This window comes from Struthio camelus, chromosome 1, assembly GCF_040807025.1.
Source record: "Struthio camelus isolate bStrCam1 chromosome 1, bStrCam1.hap1, whole genome shotgun sequence".
NCBI lineage: Eukaryota > Metazoa > Chordata > Aves > Struthioniformes > Struthionidae > Struthio > Struthio camelus.
The window spans coordinates 141749285-141770187 of record NC_090942.1 but is presented as its reverse complement, the minus strand read 5'-3'; the positions used below and the strand labels follow the sequence as shown (position 1 = coordinate 141770187).

Below are 20903 nucleotides of genomic sequence, written 5' to 3'. Positions count from 1 at the left end.
GCGGGGAGGGGAGGAAGGACCCGCAGCCCTGCCCGCCCGCCCGCGGCCACCTCCGCGCCCCGACCCCGCGGCGGGACGCCGCACTCACCGCGTAGCGCAGCGGCGGCCTCTCGCTGAACACCGCGTCCCCCATGGGCGCGGGCGCGGCGCGGCGCGGGCTCCCTCCGCGCCCTTCACTCCGCCGCCGAGACGCCGCGGGGCTCCCGCCCGGCCGCCGCCACCGCCGCCGCCCGCACCATCCCGCACCGCGCCGCTCCGCGCGGCGCAGCCCACAGCCGAGCCCTGCTGGCGACTTGTGTGCCACCACTGCGCCCCCGCGCAGCCCGCTCCCGGCGCGCAGCGGCAGAGGGGGAGGAGAGAGAGGAGGCGCCGCCGCTGGGGGCGCGGCGGTCGCCGTCCTTCCGCCCTCCGGCCGTGCGAGCCCGCTCCGCGGCCGCGGGGCTGCCCCACCGCGGCGGCGACCCTCCGCTCCCCCTCCCCGCCCTCCCTCCCTCACACCCGAGGGCCGCGGCCGCGGAGCGAGCAGCCCCGACGGGCTGCACCGGACCGGCCCGTCGGCGCTGCCCGCTCGGCGGCCGCCTGGCGCCTCCCGCAGCACCTCGGGCTGGTCCCGGAGGCCCCAGCTTCGGGTCTTGAACAGCCTCGGCTTCCTTTACCGGAGGAAAAGACCCCGACCCGCAGCGAGGCAGAACTAAAAAGGAAGAACAAAATAAAAGAAAGGAAAAGAAAGACAGAAAAAAAAAAAAACCACAGGTCCTAGTTAAGCCTAAAGGTTCAAGACGGAGGAGCAAATAACCCCTCCGCCCCAACCACCATCACTTCTTTTTTTTTTTTTCCCCTCCTAAAATATATCTTTATACTGTGTGATTTGGGAGGGCTGGCTCCAAACACCGCAGGCTTTGAGAAATGAAGCGCTACTGCACAGATGTTAATTATGCTGTGGACGTATGTTTACCAAACTGTAGAAAGTGGAACAAGTTCTGAAGGAAAACTGTATTCTGCTGTGTTATAATTCTATATATTCTACTGCTGCGCTATCCTCGCGTTCTGCGACTGCCCTACGAGCCAGTATACCGCTACTGATCCTGCTGTTCTACTAGTGCTGTTCTACCATAATCTACTATATAACCTCCTACTCTGTATCCTACTGTGTGATAAGCGACTTCTCTTTCACTTGCCTAGGAAGATAATGGCATCTCCACCAATGGAAGTGTTTAAAAAACACATAAACAAACTTCAGCCAGGAATGACCTAAGAAGGGTGACCTGTCCTTAGGCTGGGGACAGAATAGATGAATTCCCAAGCCCTCTTGCATCTTTTGAAATATTTTTGAATGCTTTATCAAAATTTTTGCTGCAAGGGTAACTTTCCCAGTTAGTCCGAGTTCCTCTCTGAGGAAGTTCCCTTATTACACTGCCATTTGAGGTATACGAAATTAATTAATTTTACTGTTTCAGACCTACAGTCTAGGCAAGCATTAGTTACTAGTGCGTTGCATTACCTATAAACAAAGGTAATATATAGCCCCTGCAAAAAAAAAAATTGTTTTTCAGAAAATAATGTTAAAAAGTAACTCAAAATACATGCTGTAAAGACAAACTACTTCAGCCAAAGTTTTTATGTGCACTAGTGATCTTGTGCTGTATCAAACTAGCTTCCAGTTACAGATCTGTCTTAATTCCTGTTGCAGAGGAAAAGACCTTTAAGAGTTCCCGTGGTTAGGGAAGTAAGTATCAGTTAACCTTGGTGTGGACCAGAGAATGGAATATCTGCATTTATCCATGAAGTCCATTTTTGTCTCTTGGGTAAACAATCTGTGATACTCCCCTTCCTGGAAAATGCGGCAGGGTAGGTATTTAAACAATTGCAGAGTATGTGTTGGAAAGCAGCGCCCAACAGAAAGAAACCTTACATTTCTAATGTTTCCTATCATCAGGATCTCAAAGCAGGCAGGCAAAAATTAAAAAAAAAAGGAAAACAAAATAAAAAAAGAGCCAAGTGCTTTATTTTCCCTTCTTTGGAGAACTGTGAGAAATATTTCTGAAGCTCCGCTTTCTATTGCAAAGAGCTAGTTTCAAATTGAGAATTCTACATGGTATCATGTAGTGCAACTGTTGTTTTTCCTTTGCTCTGCAGGTATGACATTTGACCACAGAAAGTAACAGAAAGCAGACTAACAAGATTTGGGAGAGGCTTATAATATTTCTACCCTCAAGCACTATAGCTTCAGACCTCCTTTTTATCTATGTCTTCTGACAGTGGTCAACGCAAAAGGAAACGCCAAACATTAGAAAATGTTCAGATTAAAATGTGAGGGGACATGTTTCAGTAAGCAGCCAGAAGAAATGTGTGAAGAAAAGGAGATCAGAGCTCTAAAACTTGAGGCTAAAAAAGATAAGACAAAAAAAAACAGCAAAGGGAGAGATGCAGAACTTAGAGGAAAGAGAGTGGTAAAGGAAAGAGGAGAAAACAAAATGACAAGAAGATTAAGAACGTACCAGAGGGAGAAGCCAGAGAGGGGAACAAATAAAGGTGATGTTTTGCAAGTTGAATTAGGCTGATCTAGCAATTCATTGCCACCAGCAGGGATGGTCCTGCTCTTGTTAAGTCCTGCTCCGCTTCCATCCTTTGCTCCCAGCCACGTGCCGCCACTGCTTCCCTTGCGTCTGCTTTGGTACTTGTCACAAACTAATACAGCAAACAGTGCAGAGTTTTTCCTCCCATTTAACAGGCTAGACCAGCTCACTGGAGAGGGAGCTAAGGGCCAGAGCTGGCACAGCAGAAAGCAGGAGATTCTCTAGTTGGGAGTAGGAAACTGGGGGCAGAAGAAAGGTGAGCATGGAAGTACCTGTTCAGCAGCAACAGGTTTTTACTTTGGCTTAGCTAAGACGGAAAATAAAGAATATGCAAGGAGGAAGAGTAGGAGAACTTTTTACAGTGACAAAGAGAGAGTTATGGGCAAAAACGTAACAGTTCTGGAGGGCTTTGTCAACCCAGAAAGGTACAAGCTTACTAGATGTCGTTTTCTTCTGTCTGTGCAATATGAAAAAATAGGGAGAACAGATTTTTTAAATATTTTCATTTTAAAAATCTTAAAGGATTTAGTAAGTTACAGCTATCAGAAATGTAATAGTGCAGTTCAAGATTCTTCCATACCTCATAACAAAAATTGAAAGTAGCTTTTAATTTGCTAATTACAGAAGGTGTTTTCAAAGGCCAGACCGTGAAACAATAGCTTTCTGGACTTCCAAAGCAAGTTACTGTGGCTGTGAATAAAATATGTTAGCGTAAATTGTATTTATGGTGGCTAGGGGACCGTTTGACTTCAAACTGCAAAGGCTTTGGAGGCCCAAGGCCTGCAATGAGCAGTAACAGGCTGAGCTGTAGTAATTCTGTTGCTTACTGTCGTTCCCTATTTTAAGCTACTTACCTACTGGGATTAAATGACAGATCTTTCACAGCAGTTCTTTCTGCATAGGATTTCTGTCACCCTTTTCCTTCTCTTTTCACATTCTTTGCTAATTCCTCTCTGCTCTTTCCAAATTTCCTTCCTCCCTTATTTACCTGACAATGGCTACCCAATGAATGCATGCCAATCACTTTGGAAAGTGTGAACCTTCCAGTTCAGCTTCTCTTAATGACAGGTAAGACAAAGCATAACAGTTTGTTTCCTGTATATTCACTCCAAGGCTGCGCAATCACGGAAAAAAAAAATAACAAACTTTAAATCATTTCCCTTGTATGACGTACTGCTTCTTCACATTTTTATACTTCCCATGATTCTCATTGTGGTTGTTCCTTACACTGCTTTGTTAAGAAGCTGTAGTGTATGCTTTACACATATAAAAGTACACATTATACTAAAACCTTCACTCCTTCTCTTCCATTTATCATTTGTTGTTGACAACAGCAAAGAAGGAATGAATAATGTTTCAGCTGAAATTTATTTGCTCCCAATATAGCAGTCTGGGGAACTAGTAGGTAATTGAATTTTGCTGCGCTGATCATTAATGATGCCAGTTTTTGCTTTTCCAGTATTACACTGTGAACAGAGTGCCTTCTCAACATTAATGCTTTTAAACAAAAGAAACCATCTATTCCATTGCAGAGAGGAAACAACTATGGGGAGAAGCGACTTCTCTGACACAGCTCCTGGAAGCAGTGACTCAAGCTGTCTGATGTCAGATCAAATGAGGCGGGAAAAAAGTTTCCAAATCTACCCTGTTATGGGAGGGAAGTCAGTTTGCTCCTTAGGGCAGTAACTGTGGATGGATTTGTCTCACCTAAATTTAACTATCTACAATGTAAAATCTACATCTGAGCTTATCACCCAAGGCTCTCCATCAATGAGAAGAAACAGACACATCTAATGTAAATTTATGTCATCCCAAATAGACACCTAAAATAGGTCAAATACATTGCTCCCTAGAAGTGCCTACTTCTCTCTACAGGGAGTCCATGACAATTAATTCACATGTCTGCCCTTTAGACGTCTACAGTTAAGTGAGAGGAAGCCCACCCTGGGAGCTGGGAGATCTGAGACCAGCCTTTAAATCTCATGTTGTGACTTTCAGAAAAGTTCTTAATTGTATCTTGAGTGTTTTCATTCCAAAAAGCAGGGGCTATGGTACTCACCTGGTGAAAAAAACAGTCTACATCTTCAGGTGAAAAAGCTGCAAACAAGGATAGAGGTCTTGTTTTGTTTGACCCTCCTAATAGCATATGAATGCAGCTTCCTCACAGAACTAACTCCAAATCTGGAAAAGACTTTCCTCTGTGGCTGCTGAACCAGGGCCAAGAGTGATACTGGCAGCACACTTCTTCCCTAGGGAATTAGCACTTTTCTTATTCTAGCCAAACACTCCTTCGGTCAGTTACAACATAAGCCTATTTCCCAAAAAGAAGAGAGAGAAAAAAGATGACAGACAAGTAAATCAAAAGCAAACAAAAACTGGGAAGTGAAGAATCAAGATCTAGGGCTAACACTGCAGAAATCCTGCATTCTGAACTAGCATTTTTTAGTTTTGAAAAAGTATTTATTTGCTATGAAAATATGTTGGTAGTTTCTCACCACTTCTTAAGAGGACTAAGGGAAATAGCCCTTAACGCCCATGATGAATGAAGCGTCATCCCACTCCTGGGAATGCTTTTTCACAACAGCGACATGTATCTTCTGAGACCAATAAATCCTACGTAAAAAGAATTTGGTCACTGCAGTTCTCTAGGAGGTCTCCAAAACCCCCCCATATAAGATCTGATATACCAAAAGAGCACAACACTGTTATAGCTCTCAAGGAAACACAGTTGCACAAGTGCTGCTCATAGGGGTGGAGAGGAAGTTGGAGCTTTATTCCTAGGGAGTAAACACAAAGCAACCTGTGTTCCCCAAACACCAACACTGATCTATCTGATGCTTGCACCAGGCGGCCAAGCTGAGAGGAACGAAGGGTACCTACTGCATACCCACGTAACAGCCCAGCACCGTCTCAGTCTGTAAAACCACAGCGAGCACACTGGACTCCAGGTCACAAATGCAGATCTGTAAGCTGGGCTGCGCAGCGGGGCGGGAGCAGCATTTTTTCCTAGGAATGGCAACAGTAAGGATCTAGAGAAAGGAAGAGTCTCCCCTCAGCTCCTCCCCATATCCCCAGTGGCAGGACAGCCAGTGCTACTGGTGCCTGGTCAGGTCCCCTCCATCTGCGAAGAGGCTGCAGCAATGCAAGAACAGCCGCAGGGGAAGGTGAGACTCAAGACAACTTGCCCCAGGGCCAAAACCAGCTTTTCCGGTATGTATCCAATATAAGAAAGGCACAACTCACACAGAAATCACAAGTGAAATCTTTTCCCTAATGAAATCCAGCAGTGTGTTAGCACTGGTGTCCGTGTTACCAGAATTTCACTCCGGTATTTAATTCTAGCAACCATATTCCTATTTTTTTCATCTAATAAATCACTATACTGTTAATTTACAGGTCACTGTTCTCTGACAATGCACATGACTGTACGACCCATTATCAGTAGTCTGACAAAGAACTTTAATCTAAAAGATTCATATTTTAGAAGAAAGTTAAATTACTTTGCATTCCTTATGTTTGCATATTACTCTCCACCTCCAGCATCAGTGAACATTCACTATAATACCTTTAAATTCAAACTCCAAACTAATAACTTGTAAATCAAAAATATGACCCTACCACTTAACATAAAATAGTTTTTCACCAAAGATTAGCATTTGCCCGGCAGGTCACTGTAATTCATTCACTTTTTACAGCTGCAAAAGAAGCAAACTGTTATCCTGCCATCTTTTCTCTCATCTCAAAAGCTCCGATTTAAACAAATGGAACCACTCACTGCTTCATATGAAGTCAAACAATAGCATTTCAGGACTAACGTTTTTTCCTTTTGGGTTTTCCTTGCTGACGGAACAAGCTAAAAAGGCAGACAGGAAGAAAATGGAAGGGAACAAAATGAATGGGAATAAAAGAAGAAATAGAAACAAAGAAATAAATGGAAGCAAACATAACTTCCAGGTTTAGAGTTTCAAAACAGCTCAAGAGGCTTATACATACAGGCCACAAAATACCTGTGAAGTTTCATTTCTGTCAATGATACACATTTGAGGAAACAACAATCCATTGGAAGATTTTTCTAGTTCCTGAGAGTAGATAGCTCTCCATGTATTTCCTTCTCTGTTTATCTCCTTGCAACTCACATTCACTAAAAGCTACATTACTGGGTTGAGCTCTCAATATCAATTATCCTTCTACCTAAAATGTGTTCTGAGAACTGTAGAGAGAGAAAAGCACAATTTTGTTTCATTACATATGACTTTTAAAGAAATTGCACCCATAGAAGAAAAACAAAAACACTAACTTGAAACAAATGAGCCTAAGGTACATCATTTGCTCTCTCTGACTGGAAATAGAAACACATAACAACAGCTGAGAGCAACATGGACTTCTATCTTTACTATGTGGATATTTTACAAGAATTTGGGAGGGAGAGGGCGTTCTCTAGTATACCTAAAGTCTATTCAAGATGGTTTTGTGGACAGTTTTAAAATCCATTTAGTGTGCAGAATAATGATCACAGAACAAAATCTTCCAAAAATGAATACTACTACTACATATTTTGATTTAATGTTGCAATTTATAAACCAGTTTTACAGAGTAAAAATAATTATTTCAAGACAGGAACAAGACCAAGCTTCTTGTGACCAACAATAATAATATTCATAATGTTAACAAGCCTGTTCAAGTGAAGTAATTGTTTAATAGGTTTTGGGCGGTATGTGATGAAGTTACAGACATCACATTTTTGCTGTTGAGATAAATAAACATTTGGGGATCATGTAAGTGGATGGAACTTGTGTTCTTACGTTTTAAATTTTAGCTATAAATTAGCACTGGGGTATTATTTATGGTATTCACAGAGTTGGTTGAATAACTAGTATTCCAGTTGACAAGGAACTTTGTTTTTCAAAATTTAACTTTCATCCGATTCAGACGAAAGCCCCCATTTTAAAATTTCTTGTGAATTGTAAATTCTTGGGCATTTCTGAGCTAGGAAAAGACAAATCACCAAGCAGTCTGCCTGGGTGCCACCACTGCTGCTGCTGCTAGCAATGAGCTGGACGAGAACACCCATTTCTCCAGCCCTGGAGGAGCTGCCACGCAACCTCCCTCGGGGTGGCAGCCTCCGGGAGCTCCGCGGGAAGCCGGAGAGGTGACCTGGGAACTGCTACAGAAGTGGGATTTGCCACAGCCCTGCAAAGCCCTGAGGCCTGGGCACCGGCAGACGGCACGCCAGGGCCATCTCCGGCCATGCCCAGCCCTGCCGGGCAGCCCGCATCGGAAATGCAAACCCAAAATTTTCAGTGTCATGAGATCTTAGTCTGGATCATTGGAAGGACTTAACCAAAGATACAGGCTCTGAGTCAGTCGCAGGCCTTGGACTCTGGGACAGCCCAGAAGGATTTTCTCACAGTCGTAAACCCACAGTCTCTGTGCAGCCTGCTTGCAATCCAGGGATAGTTTTCTTGGATTCAGTTCGAGTGGATTCAAGGAGCTGCAAATAAAATATTTGAGGCCCAGCAAATTGGCTTTTTCCACTGAGGCAAATTTCTACCCATTACTGTGATTAATGGCTTTTTGAAACGTCTGTTCTTTTGTATTTATAAAACGGAATCACATGCAGTAAGCTCACGTCCTCTATGAGTTCTTCACGAGGTATTTAAAACTTGTATATATGGTTGTCCACAGAGTTACCAACAACTATTTTTACAGTACGCTCTGGCAATTTACATGCACTGTCCGTATTTGCTCTGAAGAACAGGTATGGTTACAATTTCAGCATACGGATTTTGAAGGACTTAGGGCAGCGGTGAGTAAATTTGAGCATCATTTTCCCCGGCTACAAGTCTTATCTTTGTTTTTCATCTAGAGGTGGCAGTAGCACCGAAGCAGATTTGCCTTCTGGTAAGAAACCTCAATCACTTAATGACTGGAGCATAAAGTTCCCCTGACCTGTCACGACGAGTGAGGGAGAGAACATGAGGGAACTGACTGCAGGGAGAAGGCCTATCTTTTAAGTCCAAGTAAGGTGGATTAATACCTTATCCCAGAGGATTCATGGACTAACTCAGGACGACTTCTGTTCAACCCTGTGCACATTGCTGAAAACGTAAACCAGTAAACATACTGCAAAAGGTGTATTTGCAGCACTTTTGTTCCCTCCTGCAGCAGTCGTGACTACGCTTGCATCAGGCGTGGCTACTGTGCCATAAAGATGGCACGTCATTCCCACAAATTAGGCCCCGTGCCAAAAGAGATGTGTTCTGCTGAAGCGTTATCCTATGTGAGTGCTAGCAACTGCTTCCCAGTTGTATTCAGTGAAAGACTAAATCATCGAGGACTTGGGTGTCTAGTTCTCACGGTTACCTGGAAACTAGAACTGTGAATGCGAGCCCCGTTGAGAAAGCCATTTTAAAAAGAAACAGCAATATGAAAGCACAGTTCACGTAAGAATTAACATCACCGTCAAAGCACCGCTTCTCTGCTTGCAGAGCTGCATTGTTTTAAGCTGCACCGTCCTTTACTGACAGGCATATACTGAGTCTGTCCCAAACTGGGGCATTTCCCCTTGTAGGGGGGGGAGGAAGGTGAAATACAGGGCACAGCCTACAGCCTCCTGGACCCAGGGGAAGCATAGCCACGGCTCTGAGCAATGACACTTCATGCTAATTTGGGAGGGGAAGGTTCCCTTGGGCAAAATAGCCTGGGAAATGCCGGGCTGTATAAAAAACACCGTCTGTTCTCAGGCAATTGTTTTGGAAAAAGGTAACCGGTGAATTGAAAGCACAACAGCTATTCCTAAAGAATTCCACATGTGAATGCTCCTCTTCTGGAATAAGAACGCCTAGTTCCCTTTGTAGTTAAATTCTTTTCAAATGACTTGTACTGCTTTAACTGTCCTGGTAGAACTCACAAAAATGTACGTATAGAACAGGCCTTGGAAAGATACTGTCCGATGCATCACGGTTTTACTCTAGGTCAAATCTGATACAATACCAATGCTTTCAGTGAACTCAACGGAGAAGAAAGCTGGAATAAGACAGCAGTGAATCAGAGCCCTGCTCTTTCCTCTCTTTTTCATCCTTCTCCCTTGATTGAAAAGTTCAAGGGGAAATCTTGGAAGCAGTTCTGTATATAATTTGTGCTCCTAAGCAGAGCCAGAACGCTGAGAGCTCAGCGCCAGGCTGAATCCTGAGACTTTTACTGTTTATATAGAGGCTTATACTCACTGGCTGCAGAACTTTAAGATCACTTCTCCCCACACAGCAGCTGGGAGGTATCACAGCACTTGTGAGCTACCCACCCATTCACCTCTAATTAGACCCAAGTAGCTGCGGATGCTGAAAACACCAGAGTGTTAAGGAAAAGGAATTTATCCGCCTGGGACAAAGAATTTAAGCTGTTTACAACTTTCTGGCCTCTAATGTTTATTACTCCAACCTACAAAATCTGCCTCCATCTGTGGTATCTTGTAGTGACAGAGTTAATGAAAATCCAAGAAGCATTCCAAGGATAGCAATACAGAATGAGAGCAACCTCAGCATTGTTTGGTTAAGATCTCAAATTGCCAATAAGGCAAAATGTAGTAATGCACTCTGTCAACATGTAGCACGCTCTATAAATGGGATCACTTGTTCATCTCTTAGTAAAACATGCAGAAAAGCACTATTTGATCAGCCTTAGAGCAGCTGACTGCTTTCTTTATCTTCTTCCTTAAGATTTACTTGAAGCGTGAAACTGCTGAAAGTCTCCAGCGAGTAAAAAAAGACAAAAATATCTCCAAAAAATAATTAAACATATTCATAAGCAGCCCTCTCTTTATGTGATCATTCTTGAGTTAGCATTTCATGATTGGTGGAATTAAAACAAAAGTTAGCTGAAGCACTGAATGCTGAGAATTGTTTTCCATGGCCTTCAGTGTTAATTCATAAAATTGTTATATCTTTTTTCAAACAAAAGATGACTTTATTAGTTAACTTTGGAAACCTCAGAGAGGTTTCATAAATTTATAGACAGCTTCCAGATTGAATTTTGCTGATCCAGGCTTCTTAGGTGGAGTTTATGGAGCCAGACTTGTCATATGAACTATTTCTATAAGCCTCAGGTAAATATACACAGGGTTCATGTTGTCTGAGAAAGTGTTTTTTCTCTTCTAAAAAAAAAAAGTTAATCTTAAGCAAAAACAAAAGTTCATTCAGTACATTTTGTATTTGTTATTTTTGATCCATTTTGGGAAGCATTTCCCTTCCACACATCTACACTGCCCCTGCGCCTCTCAAACTCCCTTTGACTCTTTCACTTCTTTCGCCACTCTCTGTGTCACTGTCTGCTACTCTTCTCTGGGCTAGGAATAGCTAGATGGCACAGCTGGAGAATAGGAAGTAAGGGCTTCAGGCATTTCCTTCTCCCTTCTTCCCAACATCAGTAGCCCTCATGCCTTCCCTTTCCTGCATACCTGCTTTAATTTGCGTTTCACATAAAGTTGTATCTGTACTGCAAAATCAATGTAGAGGCGTGTGTTGTTACTCATGTAGTAGAAGCCCTAATGTGGATGTGGTTACAGGGACTGAATGGTGCTGCCTCTGATACAGTATATTCCTTTTACCATTCAAAATTGCTATGGCCATCTAAAGCAGCTTTATAATAATATCACTCTCTCAGTAATAATAACAGGGTTCCACAATTTTCAGTATAGATAAAGCTGTACTTTACAAACTCAATAGCCCAAGACATGTCTCTTGTTTAATTTTTCAATTTAATGATGATCTTTCAATGAAATGTCATGTAAAAGTTTACCCATAAACTCAGACTGAACTATTCGAAGACAGATACAAAGGAGAGGAATCAAAGGATCTGTAGCTTCCTCTTTACTGTTACTTGACCTGTTATACGCGTGCCTAGTAGCAAGATGGGAAAACATCCTCTCGGTCTCATCTACATCCCATCTCCATCCACCATTGGTGTCTAAGCTTAGACTTGCAAAGCAAAGCAATTCAGGTCTTTCCACTAAACGATGACACAGTATACTCACAGGTAAAGATTTGTTACTAAATTTGCTACACATTACAACAAATTAAAGGTTTTGCCCCACAAATTGGTAAGAAATCTCTCTGTGATGGAGAATGTGAGAAGAGACAATCTTGGCAACTAAAGAATGAAAAAATGGATATGGTGATAGAGTAGGGATGACTAAGCTTCCTGATGCTGAGCTGGAAAAGAACACTTTCATGTGGCCAAGAGCCACGAAACCCAAGGGAATATGTCTGCTGCAACAGCTCGGAGAGATGAAGTGACAATGCCCAGTGCTCCCCCTGCTCCTCTATGGGACAGCACTAAATGGCACGTACACCTGAGGTCCCAGATGCCCCAGTAAAGTTGACCTGAGCAATCCCCATTGGCTTATCTCTTCTCACAGCCAAGGATGCCTATCAGTCCCTGCACTAGCATAACTTTACCGCTAGCCATACAATGAAATTATGGCACTTGAACTGTCCCAGGCCAGGATCCCAGGGGTATCAAAGGGGCTGGCTATGGGCCCACAAGCAACTGAAAAACTGAAAAAAAGGAGAGCTGTTCACATAAGGAGAGACCCAGGCAACTTGTCTGAGATGGAAAAGATGTGTTTTCACTTTTTGTAGGTACTTGTGAGAAGGCCAGCAGCAGTATTTTGCTGTTGTTAGTGCCTAGGGCTCAGTGACGTTCTGCAGATGAAACTTCAGCAAACCTCAGCAGCACCCAAGAGACAACACAGTCATAGCTGAAAACTGCCTGCCCACGATAGGCTCTTCTGCTGGATCAAGTTGTTCCCGCTTGCTCCTGGCTGCATCATCTGTGTCCTACCAGAAGTTACTGACCCCATGGGCTCACAGAGAGAAAACAAAAAATGACACTGCTCCTTATTTCATTTTAAGCAAAACCAGCTATCTAGCTTAAACACTTTACACTGATGGTTAAGCTGATTTGGCTGATTTTTTGCTTGAACCAAAGTAGCTAACGTTCACGCAGCCTGCTCTGATGGTACCTCTGAGATCTACCGGCACAATACAGTGAGGAACAGATGGTTGCGCTGACCTGTTCCACCAGCCTAGAGGGATCCAGAAGACAACGCTTGTATATGCCTGTCTACCACCTGGGTTTTTCTGATAAAAGGGATGACTTTAGACTGGGGTTGTTAGGCTATTGAACTGTGAATACATACTTTCAGTATTGTGTTACTTTAATTCAAAACCATTGTGAACCATCCAAGGAGCAATACGGATCTCTCTCTTATTCTTTATTTAATCATGGGCTGCTAACAATGGCCTTGATTCAAGGCAGCAGCTAAGTACACAATAACTTTGAGTATGTTCATAGTCCAAAGGCTGCTCACGCTTTTAAAGCTATGTACCTGCTTAAATGTTTGTCTAAATTTAAATCTAACTTGACTTTTTTTTCCCTGATTCTTTATAAAGCATTAGGGCAGTATGGTGAATCCCACAGTGACCCCTGGAAATGATAAATATGGGATTCTTTCTGCTCTCTTTCAGAAAACTGCTCCTGAACCAAAGATAGAGAAAGGTACATACCTTTGGGTTCTCAAAGCTATACCTGCTGCTTCCAGGATGACCTCAAGTCCAGCTAAGGCTCTTGGATGGAGAAGTCATCTGTAAGGCATGGTACTTTAACTGGTTGGAAAGCTGTGGCCGAACTTTATACAGGAAAATCTTCCACTTTTCCTTCTCTGTCTATCATGACTTTTTACCAGTTCCTCCGGATTCATCTCTGCAATGCCATCCAATGTGCAAAGCTTTTGTGTCGCACTGTGAAGCACGTAATTCCCCTGCAGCTCTAGCACAACAAATACTCCAAGCGAAACAAGGTGCCCTCCTGATGGAGTCTCACAAGAACGCGGCAGTTCTGCTCAAGGGCTGTCATGACACACAAACCTACACTCAACTATTTTCAGTGGGAATCCACTCAAAACAAATATGGGAGGATTCTCAGTAGAAGGGAAGAGAGCACTGTGTGTGTGCTGCAAACAAACAACTAGAGTCATTGAAGTCCCTTAGCCTCGACTGCAGTTAGACCATAACATTCCTCTGGAGCGCATGCACTACTCAGAGCCTTTCTTGTTTATTTTCTTAACAAAGCTTTGCAGACTTTTTAAAGAAATCTTTTAATTTTCTGGGTAGGAAGTGGGGGAAGGGACCCTCAGATGTTCCCCTTCCTCAGTTTTAAAAAAACAGACCAAATTTTGTAAAGAAATATAAAAAAGAAACGTCTGTTAGGACCTGCCAGTCCTTTAAGGTCTGAGCTTCGGGGATTTTTTAGCTGATTCAGGATCTTTTATTTTTTAATGATCACATTTATTTTCAGTCAAATAGAGTTAAATAAGCAATATCATTATAGCAAAATTGGCATTACTGTAGTTAAATAATATTGGCTATATGCAAAGGAATGGAAATACACTGAAATCAATGTTTTTTTGATTCAAATTCAGAAGTTAAATCCTAATACTTAAGTGAAATTGGTAGTAGCTGTCATTTCATCTGCAAGTAAAATCTTACTGCCTTTCTTCAGCACTGGAACATAAAGCCACGGCCAATATGTGGATAAGTACAGTGCATTATACAAAACAGCAGTACCTTAATGCCTTGTGTTGTAATGGAAAATCTAGATTTAAGATTTGGAAAGCAATGATAGAGCGGAGGAAAAATATAGCTGCCATTTGCAGCACAGTTAGTGGAATTTTTTTCCAAGTGAGGTCATTGGATCACTACATTTACGAGGCTCCTCCTATGCAAGTATAATAGAAACAAGCCCATTGTTCTCATTACAGTTAATAAAATACGTTCTGTTCAAAGTTAGGTGGCTATTGTACCCATTCACTAAGGATGGAATTTATCTTACTAAATTAAATTTAAAAAAACCCAGTTTCTCACTTACTGAGAGACCCTGGAAAAGCTATCAGATTTGTGTGACATGTTAGACAAACAGTATTTGCCACTCTTCTGCTGCTCTACGCTTCTCAAATACTCCTGCCACTGCTGCCCTATGGACGGGTGCAGAATCACGATACATGTAACCCATCTGATGGTGGGCTGCCACCAAAAGGACTGGTACTGCCTCCCTCTTCTTTCCGCGTGTCCACCCACATATTCCTTGTTTAGTGACTGTGCGGTAAAGCTGCTAGTCTGAAGGAAAATTAATAGTTTTCTGGTGGGTTAATTTGCTCACAGATCAACTCACTTTGGGGTCGCTCAACTGCTACCTGATACAGGGCAAGCGGGAGGGAGGGATGTGTCGCCTTTCAAGAGCGGCCTGCAATTAAACTAGGTTAATTAAACCTTTTCTCTAACCATACTTTCAGTCTCCTAAAACCCTGTATATTCAGGATTTATTTCACACAAAAGCATTTACATTATCTATTGTTTTCCCCTTACACACAAGGACAGGTCCTGTCAGCGTTAGCAACTATTTTTCTATGCAATATGTAACTTTACTGTGGAATTCACTGTCACAGCTTGGGACGCCAGGCGTGTAAATGGGTTCAGAAAGCAATTAGGCACGTTTCCAGCCACCAGGGACTATCAAACAAAATGGCTCAGATTATTTTCTACTTCTGAATCACTGATCATCAGGAATGGGAAAATATACCCTATATCTTATGTTTACTTCTTAACTCTTCTATCGTGTCTTTAAGCATTGTTCCTGGCTACCATAGAAAATAGTAGACGCTCCTGGACACTCTTGATCTCACCCAGTATGCCAGTTCTTACATTAGCTGTACATACCTCTCACAGGAGTCTGGCATCTCATCTATAATTGATGAGACCCTTGGAAGAAAATACAGTGCTGTCATTAGCATTAATATCATGTCACTAGCAAAGGTCTGTGGATTCTGAACTCCTCTTTAAACAGTTACTCTCAAAATAAAGACTGAAAAGGGAAGAAAAAAGAGACCAACGTAACTGAATGTCTGCAAAAAGAAATACAGAGCTGGAAAAACACAATAACTGCTAAGACATTTGCCTTTGGGCCAAAGAGGAAAAAATGAAATCAGTAAAGATGACATTTTTATTCAAACAATAAACAGGAAGAAATATTAAAGAGAAATACTAATTTTGAAATCAATGCATTTTAGATTTCAGATTTGATTTAAACTTCACCTGATTAATTAGCTTAAGCTTTTGTGTGAAGATTTTGATTTAGATAGATAAAAGTTTCTTTGCAGAAGAGGCCTTTAGGTTTCATTCAAATGGAAGAGATGTAATTACAAGTTTTAGTATTGTTGTTTACTGGAGTCCCAGTTCCAGGGAACATTACTCTGTGTGAAACTCTGTATATCAGGATGCCAAAAAAGTGGATGGTTAAAAGTGAAGCGGGTGCTCAAGTGCTGCCTTAAGAAGGCTGCTTTCCTGAACGTGGGACCTGGTGATTAGTGTGGACTCAGTTTGGAGATACATACGTTAAATATATAAACGTGAAATGCTGTCCTTTGATGTACAGATGACTTCTGCTAAGAGAAGAAGAATCTCTGCAAGATGGCTCTCCTGAGTTTTTTTGGATTCATACATGATGGGGAGAACACAGCGGGGCTGAGCACCGTTTGACAGACATTTCTACCCATCAGAAAAACCACCAGATGCCTGCGAAACACACCTGAGCCCTGTGCCTTAGCCAGGTCGCCCTCGTGCCTCTGTGGGACGCACCACCGAGCTGGACAGCTGCTGCAGCTTCCAGCGGAGCAAGCCCCACGCACAAGGAACGATGGCAGGGGAATAAGGAGCTGCAAACTTTTTGCCTTGGACAAAGCTTTTTTTTTGCCTTAGACAGGCTTTCTGTACCAAACTGGTTACTGAAAACATGAGAGGAGCAGGAAGAAAACAAAGAATCAATTCTGCAGATAAATTTGGCACCCACAATCCATGGAGCCCACTTATCAAAGGCAAAGGAGAAAGACAGTACTATATTTAGCAAAAAGGCTAACTCTCTTGAGGCTCACTGCTTTGAAAGGGTAAACAAAGCGAAAACCTCGTCCGTTCCCCGCCGCTGAGGCTACTCGCCGTCCCTGCATTCCTCTGCTGTCACCACCTTCTCCGCTCCCTCTACTGCCAAGGGCTTGGGCTTGTCATAGGAGCCGCTGCTGCTCTCCCTAGGAGCCCGCTGATTTACCGCTGCTCTGACAGGCAGCACCCTTTCAGCTCTTAGCCGCTACCACTTATGAGCAGAGACCATGAAGGAAACCTCATTGCATGGTCATTTTGTAATTAATCACTAAATCTAGATTATTAAGACTTGTTACACTTTAACCTGTATTTTGTCTCACAGTCTCCAGAAGCAAAAGGGCATTTCCTTACCTCACCACATTGCAGAGTTTATAGGACATACAATTGTGCAATTTGTTGAAGATACGAACCTGACCTAATATCTGCCTGTTTCTCTTTAAAGCTATTTTTGCTCTGTGTAAACGCTAAGGATACAGAAAAGCTATACGACGTACATCACAGCTTTCCTCCTCGTTTTCCACTGACACATTTTCCTCCACCCTTCCCAAGAGCCCAGAGTAGTGAGGCGAAGGCAAGGGAGAAAACTGCAGAAGTTTCCCTTTTCTGCTAGGTGTGATTTGGAAGAGCCTTAGGGGATGGAGACTGCTCCCCCTCCACAAACTTGGAGCTGGAAGGAAGCAATCAGAAAATAAATAAAGAAAACAGATGAAATGAAATAAAATGAAATGAAATGAAATGAAATGAAATGAAATAAAATCAGAGGAGAAAGGAGCCACCTTGCAGGGCCATAAGCTCCCGTTCATTGTGCTCCCTCTCACTGCCATGACCGGGTGGGCTTTAATTTTGCTGTTTGCCCTGGGTGCCCCCACAGCAGTCACAATGACACCTCAGAAGCTGAAAATGCAACTTTAAAACCCCGCTGGCTGAGATCAGAGGGATCCAGAGTGGCTGGTACCTCTGGAAGCAGCACCCGCCACCCCGCACCACTGTCTCAGACGCCCAGCATGCATCCTCACAGTGGACTATCAGGACAGGACCCCTGGGGACCAAGGCAACAAAGCAGCACCAAACCGGGGCATTGCCCTCACCTGTCCCATTGGTAAGCATCGGCCCCATGACCGGTGGGGAGCAAACCACACCACAGTTTGTTAGGGTTGGGAAAGCTCGGGTCTGACCCACAGGCGGTCTCTTCCTGCAGCCAGAACAGGATGAGACCACAAAGATGTGAGAATGAAGGAGAACAGCTTTATGTTACCATTACTCTTCACATATTCCAGGTCTGTTCATGCTCCTAAACCTCTCACAGGATAAGATACACAGTGGACATAACAGCCTCAGCTCTGTGCGTCACTTCTGCAGGGGAGGGAAGATGTGAAAAGTATAACATATTAACGTATTTTGGCTATGCCTTCTGGAAAAGATAGCCCTAGACACCTTTGTGACAGTCCTAAACCACTCAAGGTAGCTTTTGCAGAGCAGGTGTATTCTCACAGGGTCCTTTCCACCCTCTTGGATGACGAATTTCCTGTCAGAGATACATATAGCTGTGATCTTAACCCAGTGAACAGTTGGACTCATTATATAGATATGTTGTGCTTACCCGAGCAAAACAAGATACAGAGCTGTTTAGAGAAACCTTTATCACTGCACAGCATTTTGTTTCCCTTCCTGCTCCTCATCTAAATTATAAGAAAATTCCAGCATTTAGTAATTTTTTGATTTAATGAAATCTCCTGACAGAAAATTATTTTTTGAGGATAGCAAGTACTTTCAGAAATAATGCTGTGTTTCATTAAAAGCCCAGGTTTTCCTTAGAAAATAAATTTTCATTAGATCCGCTCCTTAATGCTAAGCTTGTTTGGATCATAACAAACTCCATGGGTGATGTAAATCCTTCCTTTTTCTCTGATTGGTCTTACATAATTTCCCTTGCACATAGTTCCATTTGCCCTTTTTCTGTTGGCTCGGTTCTTTGGTTGCCTGCAGTAATTCTTTTCTTTTCTCTCTGTTACTACTTTTAAAAATAGTTTTGTCTTTTGTTTTAAAATCATTTAAAAGTATTCATGGTCCGCCTCTTACACTGTGTATTTCTAACTCTAGCTGTCTTTCTCATTAAAACTGACCTTAAAGTCATTTTCCTAACTCTTTGGGTTATCTTTGTCCATTGTTCACTGAACAAGGTTTTTACTTGTTCTCCATTCTTCCATGGAGTATTCCTCGTCTTGCCTATGCTGTTTAGAGAGAAAGGTCCACTTCGTGGATTTATAAGGAATATAAGGTATAAATATAACTCAGAACCATGACCCTGTCAGAATCCAAACTGAAGCTCAGGACACACACATGAATCCCACTGCATGCAACTTAAAATAAAAACATGCAATTACGTTAATGTACGTTATCAGTAAGCTCTGTTTCATGTTTCTGCGAGCTTTACATAAAAAAACTGACAAGACTATAACTGACAAAGCCCCTACGGGAAGAACTTGAGGTAATCCTGCATCAAAAATAACGGAAACTTCAGGAACTGTGCCCAAAAACAGCCTTTGCATTTTTGCAGATTACACTGTGGTGTTACATTTTATTTGTTATCTATTAATGCCCAGATCCTGCTCCCCACTGTTACCATCTAAGCATTTTTCTCTGAGTTTTGATTGATGAAAGTTTGGCTTGGGATTTTTTTCCTCTTAGTTTTATTGCCTTTACTTTACGACACTGAATTTCCTTTTGGAAGTTGCACACGCTGCTAGAACTCTCCATGTCCTTTGGCAGTTTCATCGCTCCAAAGCTATAAACTTCCATAAATTGGAATAATCATCTAGTTTAAAATTCTAGGTCACTCATGAAAGCAAAATACAAAAAAATTAAACACAGATTTACCCTTGATATAGACACTGGTGCTTACATAAATGTCGTCTTTGATTCCTAAACTCAATTGCAGTTTGATGATATCAGCCCTGAATTTCACATCACCTGTCTTATTACAAAACTCATAATTGCTTCAAAAATATACAAGCTTTACAAAGTTTGCTCTGTTTTCTACAAGATCCATGTTCCCCACATTATATCAACCTGTTATCATCTGAACATTTACAGAATAAATTCTTTATTTGCTTTTCGTTATGCTAGATATTGAAGTGAGACAAACCGGCCAGCAGCAATTTGGGTTATTTACTCAACCATTTATGCAGAAGGGAGCTCAGCAGAAATATATGCTAGTATTTCCCCTTATCATATCATCTGAGTGACTCTGCTTCTTCCCTCAGGACTCTCAAGTCCAAATCTCTAGGTCTAGCTTATTTTAAAATGTTTTGCTTATCTGGAGTCTCAGTAGTTAAAATGAATAATGAACAATACGCTGCTTTTCCTCAACAAAGCCCTGTAAAAACATTGACTTGATTTGAACTCCAGGGACTGGAAGCAGGGAACGGTTCCAGCTGGGTGTCCCTCAATGCCAGCACTCGCTTGCTGCTTGTCCAACCAAGTTCAAGCTTACACATAGTCTGGTATGCGGAACCAGCACCCTAGCCCCACTAACCTTTTCTGAGTGACCATATGATGAGGGAAGGATTCTTCATTAAACAAGAAGCTATTTTCGCGTTATATTTGCCTACTTAATAAATACTGTTCTAGGCCTTCCACACTGTAAAATGCATTCAGAACTTCCTGAGGTTGTGGTGACCCACCATGATACTAGTGGACCAGGGTAAGGAGTTCTTCTCACCCAGGAACTGGTTCCCAGCTGCACTGAAAGTAGATCCCACTTCTGCACCATGGTTTGCACCTTCCTAAATGTCCTGATTCTGCAGCCATGTGCAGTGCCAGGGGCAGGAACTCGTTCATCCAGCACTGCTGCCAAACCACCGGTATTGTGGAACTGCAAAAAATTCAATGTTTAATCACAAAACTTGCTTAGGCAGCTGCTCAAAAGGAGAGACACATTGTTTACACATGCATAGCCCTGAATGACCTATCTTAGGTGGATGTCAAGATGCTTCATAAATATCATCTAAACTATCTAAAATCAAACATTATTTAAGCCATCTGAAAACTAGCCACATCTCTAAGAGTCAGAGCTCCTGTTCACAGGCACCAAGGAGATGAAGTGGATGCTGCCATCCATCACCCGTTTGCTGCTTGGTTGGAAGGTGCAGTCCTACAGCAAGGAAAGCGCAACATCTGAAGCAACTTCTGGACCACCATGGATTTCTAATCAACGCTCCAAAGTAAACTGAAATTGCACCACTGTACTCTTTTAGAGAGGGCATTATGGTAAATCCTTTGTGTTTCAGTTTACCAAATGCAGGTAGAAGCATGACTATCTTGAGTTCTGAATGCATGTTCA

At 42.6% G+C, this 20903-nt stretch overlaps 1 protein-coding gene across 5 annotated transcripts in view; it reads right to left on the bottom strand.

Annotated features, from left to right (window-relative positions):
* The window catches only part of ARHGAP6 (Rho GTPase activating protein 6), a 348894-nt gene that overhangs the window by 172913 nt on the left and 155078 nt on the right, over positions 1 to 20903 (bottom strand). The window contains exons 1-2 of one of the 5 annotated variants that reach the window (XM_068920678.1): positions 267 to 284; positions 89 to 150 (exon numbers count right to left, since the gene is read on the bottom strand). The exons of 2 other annotated variants lie outside the window; for them this stretch is intronic. In XM_068920678.1, the coding sequence (XP_068776779.1) occupies positions 89 to 133 (45 nt within the window). In that variant the 5' untranslated portion in view covers positions 134 to 150; positions 267 to 284. Of the gene's footprint in view, positions 1 to 88; positions 216 to 266; positions 285 to 20903 lie in introns of those variants that run through there. 2 more of the 5 variants (XM_068920675.1, XM_068920667.1) reach the window with 2 other exon arrangements.